Consider the following 12,417-nt stretch of genomic DNA (forward strand, 5'->3'; position numbering starts at 1 on the left):
TTAAAAATAACGTCCTTTAGATGCCGTTTTCCTGTATGAATGCATTCTTGAAATCTGCTTTTGAGTCCTGAATTCTCTGTTTCAAATCATCCAGAGTTCTTAGTCGTTCTTTTGGCTCCTTCTTTAGGGCAGATCCCAGTGCGGAATTTACTTGTAAGCTTAACAAGCTATAGCTTAGGGTTCTACGCTCTTGGGAGCCCCAAAAATTAAAGGAAAATTCAATATACATTTCCAAAATATTAGAAAAATAATAAATAAAGTAAAATCTACATATAGCAACCCCTATAGGCCCCTATGATGTAAGTAATGGAGCCCCATTCTGCTAGCCTGCTTCCTAAAATATCAGTGGTTTCATCATTTCTGTATATGGAATCCTACGTTCATCTAGACACATAAAGGGCCCCATTGTCTTCAGTAGCGTAGGGCCCCACCAAATCTAAATCCAGCTCTAGCAGATCCAGTCTCTTCAAAGTTAATCCAACTTTTTGTCGCGTGTTTTAATGGAACAGCACCATGACGTCTAAGTTGTAGAAACGTCGGAACTCCCTCTGCGCAGCTTTCAAATTATAATTGTTTTTATAAAACCTTTTTATGGCTAACGCACGCTGTTGCCCGTTCCACTGAGCCATTGTTACTAAAATGGCAAAGTGTTTACTTGCTCAAGGTCACTTTCCCGCAGTGCTACCACCTGCTTATGGCTGCCAATACCCATTTCTAAAATTGCCGTTAATCTGCGTATAAATATATATCACATGCGTACATAGATTATTACAAATAAACATGTAAAATATTTAGAGTACAATTAGAGAATAAAAGAACAAAGAAAGGGTAAGAATAACAAAAATCACCATTTCACCATTTTTGGAGACATGAAGAGTCTGGTCAACCGACTTCTTAAATAGGTTGATTGAGTGAGATTGTCATATGTAGGGTGGAAGTTCATTCCATGCAAAGAACGCATTCAAGTAATATTTCGATGAGTGTATTGGAAGAGAAAGGAGTTAATTTACACTTGATCTTGTATTGCGATTGTGATGAGCATTTAATGTTTGCAATCATTAAAATAAGTAGGAAGGTCGTTGAAAGCGCAAAGTTTTAAAGAGAAGTATGAGTCGATGTAAGTAACGTCTATTAGCAAGTTTCAGGTAGTCCAGCTTTCTGTAATATGGAGTGAAATAATTTGATCGTTTGAGATTATAATCAAACCGTATACAGGTATTTTGGATACGTTGCAAACGGTACACAAATTCTTCATTTAAATCTGAGAGATCTACATCACAATATTCAAGAGGAAGAAATATTAGAGATTTTACAAGTACTAACTTTGTTTCAGTGGGGAGAATATTCTCTAGTCTAGTGAGTAAATGCAAAGACCAGAACGCTTTATTACATGCAGCGTTAATGTGAGGTTTCCGCTTAAGAAATTGATCTATTATTATTCCGAGATTTCTAATGGTTTCAGATAATGGAATAATTATTCCATTTATCCGTATTACTGGTATATTCGAACGGTGCGTTTGTATAAGCCGTTTAAAGGAGACACACAATGCATTTAGATTTCAGTGATTTATGGTTAACCCATTTTCATTTGACCACAAGTAAATGCGGTGCAAATAATCATTCATTTGTTGAATCGAACTGTCCAAGTTTTCGGGTTGACCTGAGACATAAACTTTAAAATCATCTGGGTATAGGTGACGTTTACAATATTGTAAGACAGAAGGAAGATCGTTAATGTACATACAGAATAGGAGAGGGCGAACGACGCTTCCTTGAGCAACGCATGAGAGATTCTACAGTGAAGAGAAAGTATTGGATACGGTTACAAATTGCTGCCGTCCCTGTAGATAATTTTGAACCCATTTCACAGCACCCTCGGAGAAGTTAAATTTCGACGCCAATTTATGAAAGAGGATCTTATGTGTAATTGATTGAAAAGCTTTAGAGAAATTTAATAGAGCCGGAACAGTTACCAGCTTTCTATCCATTGCTAGGGTAATATTGTCAGTAACATGAGTATGATATAGTCTCCAAATCTAACTGTGCATATTTTCTGCCCGTTATTCCTATGCTGCTAATGTCCTTGATTTCTTTTATCCCTTCTTCAATATAGAGATTAAATAAAAATTATTGACAATGAGAATCCTTGCCTGACTCCTTTATGAACTGTTTCTTCTCTTTCTCTTTCTACCTCAATTGTTGTCTTTGTTTTTTTGTACAGGTTATATATTATTCTTCGCTCCTTATACCTAGGTAGTTTATCCCCACTTCATTCAGAATTTTGGACATTTTGTTCCATTCTACATTATCAAAAGCTTTTATGAGCCCCACAAATGCTACAAAGTTTCTCTTCCCACTGGAACAATCCTCTTAATACAAGTATTGCTTACTTTGCTCCTTTTCTTTCTGATTCTAAACTGATCACCTGTTAGTACTTGTATCTTGGATTCCAACCTTCTATAAATTATCTTTGTCAAGCTAAAGCATAATAACCCTCTTTTTCAAATATTGTACGCTTAATGTTGAAAGAGGTACAGACATAATAATGTGCAATATTGTTTTCTGTGCTATGAAAACTCGATGCATAGTTTTCGAATGACGATATATAGGCAAACATTTTGCAGAAAGACTTAAATTTCAACGAATCATCAAACCAATAAGATGAAACAATGTTTCTAGGTACAAAACAAGTCTACTCTGTTCTTAATTTTAGAAACGTATTAAATTACAAAGGAATTTTTATCAAAGCTGTCAGATGTGATAGTTATACTATTGGCTTCAATTTCACTTGTCAATTTTTTTTCTAGTGTCATGCACGATATTTCCTTAATTACAAGTATGTAACATAAAATTGCATAAGAGAAGTATTCGTTAACTTGTAAGTTTACAAAAAATGTGGGAATAATAATTATTTTACTCTCATAGAATCTAAAATTGTATTTTCAAGACAATAAAATAATATTCGTTTTCCAGCAATGGATTCACATACACTGAAGAAATGATCGCAAACAACTCCATGGAGAGTAGTGATAATACAAATGGCTTCTTTGTTAAATTTCCTTCCGAAAATATGAAGGTAAATATGTAATAAAATAAGAATGTACAATGTTGCATAAAACATAAAATCAAACAGTTTCATAAAACATAAAATCAAACAGTTTCAAACATAATCGTGACAGGTAAAAACAAAAAGTCAAAAATATATTTGAATTGTTAGGTATAAAAAGTGGATTTTTTCTGCATTATATTGAGTTAGCATTATTTTGATGTTCAGGACCCTGCACAAGGGTTGAATATGAAATGCAATTAGGCCTAGTGAACCATAACCATAGGCAAGGTTGGATTAACCCATCTGGAGGCGCGGGGCTAGAAAAATGTGTGGCCCCTGTTGACTTTACCTACAGTAATACTTTCCTATGAAAGTACAGTAGGAAAGTTAAGGGAATATGTTTCATATTTTTGGTTATATTTTATTTTATGATGGCGATCGTATCTTCGTGCTTATTAGATAGCCAGTTGAGATTTTGGTCAGAGTGGAGGCCCCTGTCCACCTGGAGGTCCGGGGCTATAGTTCCCTATGCCCCCTTAGTCCGACCCTGCCAATAGGAGAAAGCTTTGAAATTAGTATAAATTGTTATTTACTCGCCACAGTTATTTTTTTAAAGATAAAAATGCTGTATGTTTAGTTTCGTAGTAGAAACGTGTCTAAATAATAATGATTCAGCATGAAGCGTTTCACAATTCATTAAGTTGGTCAGTGATTTGCCAACTCTACTAATGCCAACTTTCATTTAAACATTCGTCATACTAACAAGGAAACTTACGGAAGTGTCACTCACCGATTTGAATGAAACTTCGCATACTTGTAGAACATTGAAAAATAATCGGCACGTATTTTTTTATTTCGGCAATGTTGCGGGTTTAAGGGTAGAAACCACCCTTTGAACGGTAAGAGTAGTCTCCAAGCCTAGATAGAAAACAATCATTTAATGTAGAAGAAAACATACTGCCAGGGAACAGCTGATGCAGAATCTGACGTCAAAATTACAAAATTCAAAATTCAAAATGTCGGATCCAATATGGTGATTATAATTACAAAAAGTATTTTCGTTTCAAATGCTCTGTATTTAGACAAGAACAATCATACTTGGCAGGGGTTACTGCGAAAAGGTTACAGACCGATTTGAAAGCCCTTTCTGTATGTATTTCAACGGGACGCTTGATTATAGTGTGTCTCTGCACCTTTCACTATTAGGGATGCTTATTTATAGTGAGCCCCTCGTCTGTCACTATTCGGTGTGTTTATTTAAAGTGAGTCTTCTCACCTCTCACTACATCAAAACTTCATATATCATCAATTGTTATAATTATGAATTTATCGAGAAAACGTTTGACAGTAATGATATTCCGCAAAAAAGGTTTGTGGTGTACAAACATCGTTTACTCCACCCACACTTGTTACGGAAATAACTGTAAACAAATCGCAAAATGCTGCAGAACCTTTTAAACAAAATGTTACGGGATTTTCAAACGCAGGTGGTTTTTCTTCCAAATAACCACTTTTGTACCACGCATATCTAATAAGATTTGCAAAACCAGGAGAAAAAAAAACTGATTATGAATCGGTAATTGAATCTTAATTATATTATTACGAGATGTAAATTTATGTTACATTTGTAGAGAAGGACAATGCCAGAAAAATGTCTCAAGAAGTTTTTCCACGGTCTAAAGAAGAACAAATCAAGAGGCTAAATCCTACCAGTTGTTCCTGCAGGAAGGGTTTATAGTTTGAGGTACTCTTTTGTTCTTAAAATAGGTTCAAACGTTGATGAATTGTGATCACTCCACGAATCAAATAACAAAATGGACTTTGCATTAGACCCTGGGAGAAAAACCTCTTGAAACCATGACCTCACAAGACTTGTTGTTATATTTCCCTAATTTGATGCTTTCACAAGGACATTTTCAGATATAAAGAGGTTGTTTTGGACTATAGTGAGAGGCGAGGGGATTCACTTTCAATAATCATCCCGTATAGTGAGAGGCAAGAGGACTCACTTTAAATAAGCACCCTTAATAGTGAGAGGCGCAGAGACGCATTTTAATCAAGCATCCCGTTAAAATAAGTACAAAGAAGTATTTCAAATCGGTCAGCAACCTTCTCGCAGTAACCTCTGTCAACTATGGTTGTTCTTGCCTAAGTGCAGAGCATTTCAAACCAGAATCCTTTTTGTAATTGTAATCACCATATTGGATCCACCATTTTGAATTTTGTAATTTTGACGTTAAATTCTGCATCAGCTCTTCTAAACCTCCAATGGCAGTATGTTTCCTTCTACATTAAATGATTGTTTTCTCTCTAGGCTTAGAGACCAACCCTACCGTTCAAAGGATGTTTTCTGCCCTTAAACCTGTACCATTGCCGATATAAAAAATACGTGCCGATTATTTTTCGATGTTCTACAAGTATGCAAAGTTTTATTCAAATCGGTGAGTGACGCTCCTTGTAAGAAATGTCATTCCCAACACATGTTTTCAGAACAAAAAAAAACATTAATAATCTTCAACGATGTTGTAAATTTAAAATAAATAAATAAATAAGTAAACAAACAAAACTATGAAAAGTTAACTGTAATATATACCGGAAGAATTCAATGCTCACTATTAAAAATGCAACGTTAAGAGCGAGAAATAATTGGAAGTCCTAATTTACAGAATACGTAGAGTTCGAAACTGTAAATAATTGATTAGTTCGACAGTGCAGCAAAGCAGCGGAGGATCCGGGTATGACAGCAAGGTGAGGGCGCCCATACAGCTAGAATTTAGTAGTAAGGTTGATGTGAGATCAATGAGTGTATACGGACAAAAGATGCTTCATCGACAAATGCAGCAAACGTTCAAGCAGGTTTCTGCTCTTTATCGGGACGAATCGAGTCGTATTGTGAATGTGGTTTATTCCTCCGTTATATTGGTTTCTGCATTGGATGGAATGTAATCACAGGGAAGCTATGTGGTGATGGCTCGACGAAGGCACTAGGCAATGACACACCGAATCTCAACGACTGTCTCGTATCATAGGCCGCTAGGACAGACGGATTGTGCATATGACTTCGGGAAATCAGACAGCCACATCCTGCACACTAACACAAGTACTAGAAACTGTTGCACAGCACCCAATATTCCTACGAACAGTTCTACGTCTTTTGGCAGAGCGAAGCGAATTTGCACGATGCCTATTGCTGCTGCTTTCGCTGACTGCACAACATAGATATGAGAGACTACATTGGTCGTGAATAGATTGGATTGGATATTAGTTTAGCATCTCGTTCAGCAGCAAGGCTATATGAGATGTGGACCTACAGCTTAATGTGGAAATCGAACTCAGGTTTCCCACGTAAATGCGCATAAACTATCCACATAGCCACAAGTGAGCACTGCTCACGCATGGAGTAACAAATTGTCGGACATCCTCTTTTCAGATGAATTCTGCTTCTATCTTGCAACGTACCCATTCTAGCAAATAAGAGCAGAGGTATCGTTGGGTGGAAGGTGAATCTGAAAGAAAAATAGAGGTCCTCAAACATTCACTACACTTTCAAAATTGAATCGAGTGACAATACTTAGGTAAGTATTCTACATGTGAATTGCAGATCTGTTTACGTAACACTAATAGGAAAAATATTTGAATAGTTATAATACTTTATATTTATGGTTACTAGTCAATATCAATTCTGATGATTTTTTATTTCTATAAAGAAAAGGCTGCATTTGATAATACAGGGTAGTCAAAATTATATTAACACTCAATGGGAAAAAATGTATTCAAACTGTACATACATCTATACACGAAAAAATGTCTCTGATATGATATACTGCAAGGGAATGTCACCGACATGATATACCTACTGCAAATGCTAAATACCTGCGAACTCACTCTGAAGTCTCCTCAACCTGTTCACCATTACGTTCAACACATACAAACCAAAGACGAACAGTTTCATTTAAAGCACGTGCACACATTTCACGGGGAATGGATGATATCACATCCATATATGGTCTTTTAGGTCATTATTGTCGCGAACTTTCATACTGTAAACGCGCTCCTTTACCATGTCTCATAACCAAAAATCGCAAGGTGTTAAGTCAGGGGATTGTGGAGGCCAGCGCAATGGTCCATCACGACCAATCTATCGACCGGTAAACGTATCATTGAGATAGTCCCTAACAGTTTGGGCCCAGTCCGGTGAAGCTATCTTCTTGAAAATACCCTGCACGGCGGATTTCTAGTGGTAGTTCATCAAGGGTAGGGCTTTAACATCCATAAATACACGTATGCAATTACTGTTTGTGTGTCAAAGAAGTAGGGTCCAATGACTTCAGCTGCGGTCACAGCGCACCAAACATTTACTCTGGGGGAGTCATGTTCATGTTCCCGAATGACGCGTGGGTTTTCGGTGGCCCAGAAAATCGTGTTATGTCGGTTTACAAACCCATTGGTGTGTAAGTGGCTTCATTGCTGAATGCCATTACATTCACATCTTGCTGGATATTGGTAATTTCAGCTAAAATCACAACATTCCACCCACTTACGTTTCTGCGCCAATGTTTAAGCTTGAGTGACTTGGGTGTGATACGCTCTCATTCCAAAGTCGAGTTTCAAGATGCGCCACACTATTTTTTGAGGTATTACTGTTTCCAAACTGCATCGAACGCTTGATTTTGAAGGCCTACGCAACACAGCTTGCTGTACAATAGCAATGTTCTGTTCACATCGTCCTATTCTTGGTCGTCCTGCATTGCCTCTATATTTGTCTGCTACCGATCCTGTAGCCATCAACTTATTGTAGATGCGGTACAATGTTAAACGGCTTGGTGGATCACGTGCAAATCGTTGTATAAACTTTCCACGGACCACACTAGGTGAACTGTACACTTCCATTAGGCTTGCTACAAATTTTCTTTGCCCCAGTATTAATCGATCAGCCACTGTGTGTCAACTGAAATGAAAGAGATTGAAGATGTTACAAAACAAAACAATGGAACAATACAATACACTGACATGCCAAAAATACATCTTACAAAACAATACATTTTAATAGAACACAGTATTTTTGCCTCCACGTGGTATGTTCATTCAGTGTTGACATAATTTTGACTAACCCTGTTTATCTTTATATAAGGGGCCGCGGTGGCTCAGTGGTAGAGCGTTCACCTCCGGTGCTTGGGGTCCCTGGTTCGATCCCAGCTCGCGCCGTGTGGACTTTGTGGTGGACAAACACCGTGCTCGTGGGTTTTCTCGGGGTTCTCCCGTTTCCTCCCACTTTCTTCATTCCACCATTTTCACTCATTTCTCATTATCACCGTCTCCTTTAGTCTAACCGGCATAACCGTTGGACGTAAAACTAAAGATTTCATTTCATTTTTTTTCAACATCTAACAAAACACTATACAGAATTTTAATATTTATGAATGTATCAATTAGCAAAGTTGCTATATAAGACAATTGACTTGACGAATACAATATATTTAATAAATTCAAATGGATCCACTTACCAAATATTTCAAATTGTAATCTATATATATAAAAGAGAACGTACAAATCCTTTGTTCCCTCATCACGCTAATACGGCTGAACCAATTTCTTTCATTTTTGGGGGGTTATTAGGATTTGGACCCTAGATGGTTTTTATCATATCACTTTAATTTTTAATTACCAGTGTCTTGAGATAATTGACCATTCAAGTGTCCATAACGTACAAATCCTTTGTTAGTTCATCATAGGTAAAAATAAACGTATTTATATGCAACCCGCATGACCGTGTCACTCGGCGGGTTAACATAAATGACAGGCGATATAATGTTAACATTTAGTGCAATCTACTATGGTTTTTATCATATCACTTGAAAGCGAAAAAGTAAAAATTATCTAAGTAACAACGTTTATTGCGTTCCGGGGTGACCGCAGCGAAGCGGGGCGGGTTAACATAAATGACAGGCGATATAATGTTAACATTTACTGCAATCTTCTATGGTTTTTATCATATCACTTGAAAGCGAAAAAGTAAAAATTATCTAAGTAACAAAGTTTATTGCGTTCCGGGGTGACCGCAGCGAAGCGGGGTGAACGCTGCTAGTTTCCTTATAAAACAATATAATATAGGTGCCTTCAAGATTGGAATTATTAACTCTTTTTGTTTTAAAATAAAATATTATAGGTATATCCTTCTTTGTAGGATTTCATTTTATTTCCAGAGAACGAGAGACTTCCATTCACTACTTCACAAAACTCAACTATATCGACCCTTCGTATTTTCCCAAAACTGAATATATTAACTCAAATTCTTAAAAAAATACTTATTAAACAATATATCAAATATATGCAATTCTATACAAATTGATTCTTTACAAGAGACTTGAAAAACGAGTAATTGGTAGATATTAACTTTTTGTTGCCCATTCGCTCCAATACTCCACTTAAGATCACCATTTGTCAAGTTTTTAATTTTTTTTCAATACTGGCTGTGCTCTTCCACTCGCAGTTAGACATAGTCATAAATTCACGTATTAAGTTAGCTACTAGCTATGTAGTTGTCCTTTTTAACAAGGAGGCGTTGCATAACTACACTGTAATAAGACTGCTCAGAACTTTATTTATTTATTTACAAGGAATCTCTCCCTCCTCTCTCTGCCCTGTATAATTCTTTTGAAATCATTACAAACTTGCAGTATCATGCTGCACACATCTGTATCTGGCGCTAGCGTGCACTAGGCTGAACGACACCTACATTTTGCATGAAGCAAGTGTCCGCATTTCAAACTTTAATAGGGAATTTTCTGAAATGTAGCATTGTAGCTTTTAAGCAAATTATCTTGGCCCGTCTAAGTTTCTTCTTATTCTTTAGACCATCCTAAAAACTTTTCTATGTCACTGCCCTAATCCATAGAAATTTTGGCTGGAGAGATTTGAGACATTTATTGTAGGATATAAAGTTCCTTCTCGAATTGGACTAATGCTATTTATCTTTTCGAAATGAAATATTAGTTTAACTGTTCCACAAACACATATTTGGTGGGTTGATTTTTTAAATGAAAGTTCGGGTTACGAAACTGTCCTATCAAGAAGTAGTCCCAATTTATCATTAAAATGGAAATAAATAAAGTTTGATTTAGATATTACTATCTTACGAAATGGTAGTAGGTCCTACAAGTACGATAGAGTACAGGTGAAACATGATCAAAGTAAGAATCTATTATAGTCTGTGAGGAATGAAGGGTTGTTTATTGACTACGGTTATGTTGATTAGTTGATTAATTGATTAATTAGTTATTTTGCTTTTCAGAACCAAATGCTATATGAATTATCAAAATATTATTGATGTGTTTTGACACATTATGTAATTCTTTAAGCAGACATCAAACTTGGAGGTTAGATCGAATCAATTTTACAAACTACAATATATATGTATATATTGCAGATTGTCTGTACAATATATATGTAATAATTATATGGATCATGTTAGCTTTGCTTTATTTTAGTAAATTCACATAAGATATAAAAACCTCTGAACAAAGCAAGTTTTAATTGAAAATAATAATTGTGTAATAGTTTCGCTAAGAGGTTTAGTTAGTTGGCGAAACTGTTACACAATTATTATTATTATTAAAATTTTCTTTGTTCATAGCTTTTTATTTCTTTTGTGAGATTAATATTTATGTAGTTTGTTCATAGAAAAAGAGTAAATTTTAAAGGAATTCTTGAATTATTTTATTTTTATTCTGTATTGTTGCAAATGTTGTCCGAAGAACTATGGAAAGCGCAACAGGCGAACGAAGTAACTCATATTAACTACTATACAGACAGCCATGGGTACAAATACTGTAATAGAGTCTTAATCCAGAAATAATATATCACTTGTAAAACAAAGAACAGTTTTTGCAGTACAATAGTGACGTGCTATACATAATTAAGATATAGGGTTACCACCTTTAATCTGGAGAAATCCCGTACATATCGAGAATTGAAGTCAAGGTAAAAGCAAACATAACATGCAAAACTAGTCATGTTGCATCATTTTACACATCCATATGCAAGGGTAGATCTTCAATATTAGAAACATATTTTTATTTGTCATTAACTAAAAGAAAATGAGAAATTGTTCTTTTAAAGAGAGCAATCCTGGAGCATTGCAAAACGGAAAAAGTCAAAAATTCTTCTTTTCAAGAGAGTAACTATTCTTTGTTGAAAAGAAGAATTCTTTTTACTTATTCCCTTTAAACATGTGACCTCAAATTTGCTTTTTTAAAAGTATCAGTTTTTTTACGTATTCTCTTTTACTTTGTGATTCCAGTTTATTGAAAGTAAACATGTACATAACATGAAATTCAGTTACGTTAGACGTGCACTTGTATGAAACATTACTAAAATGCTTATCAAGTAACTTCAAATATAATCTCAAAGCTCATACTGGTACTTATAAGGTTAACTGCCATTGAAGTTTGCTTATATTTGAATGAATACTTTCTGTTACTTTTCGCAGCTTCAAGAAGCAAGGGTGTTGTCATTAAATAGTCATAAAATTCTGAGAAGTTGTGAGAACAATTAACTTTACACTATCTCTACTTTCATAACACTAACATCTAAGCGATTGCGACTATCGGACCTAATATTTCCCATAATAGAAAAGACACGTTCGGTAAGAGCATTACTTACGGGAATACATAATACATATTGAACCAACTTATACAAATTTGGCAGATTTTCATTTCCACATTTCTGAAACAAGAGTTTCCATTTCGTTTCATGTGAACTTTTTCCATACAGATGATATCCTTTTATTTTTAACCGAAACAAATTCAGAGCACAGCGCATCCACATTTATCTGTTCGGTTAAATTTAATTTAGTCACTGCTTCAAGATGTGATCACTGCAGTATAGTTGTTATCCCAAATCTCCTAAAGTAATAGAAAGGATTTGCATCACTGAAATCAAACCACTGCTGTAAGTAGTCGATAGCTCGTTGATAGAACCCATTAAATTCACTCTTCAAGTTATTCTTTTCTTTAAGTAAAAGCTCCCTGAAACACAGGTTAGCCTTAAAATTATAAAATTCATCGTGTAATGTTTGATTAAGTTCATTTAACAAACCTTCCATGGTTTTAAACAACTCAGAGGAAGAACAGTTGATTTCTTCAAGCAACAAGATTCTGCTATGGAAAATGTCCAAAACATTGTGGTAGAAATACAGGTATGCTTCTTCTGGTGTTACTGAATTATCACTTTCGAAGCCACTGGAAACAAATCTCCAAATTAGCGGATCATATTCTTCTTCGCCCAAACTTAAAAAAGTAAGATTTAATGGCATGACATTTTTCCAATAGACGAGTCAGAGCAGAATAAAGAGAAAGCCACCTGGTTGG

At 35.5% G+C, this 12,417-nt stretch overlaps 1 protein-coding gene across 1 annotated transcript in view; it reads left to right on the plus strand.

Moving 5' to 3' along the window:
• LOC145681867 (uncharacterized) overlaps positions 1–12,417 on the plus strand; it is a 148,161-nt gene that overhangs the window by 22,801 nt on the left and 112,943 nt on the right. The window contains exon 5 of the mRNA XM_081753473.1: positions 2,974–3,076. Coding sequence (XP_081609599.1) covers positions 2,974–3,076 — 103 coding nt within the window. The remainder of the gene's footprint in view (positions 1–2,973; positions 3,077–12,417) is intronic.

This window comes from Thermobia domestica, chromosome 3, assembly GCF_964235325.1.
Source record: "Thermobia domestica chromosome 3, izTheDome1.hap1.1, whole genome shotgun sequence".
Taxonomy (NCBI): Eukaryota; Metazoa; Arthropoda; class Insecta; order Zygentoma; family Lepismatidae; genus Thermobia; species Thermobia domestica.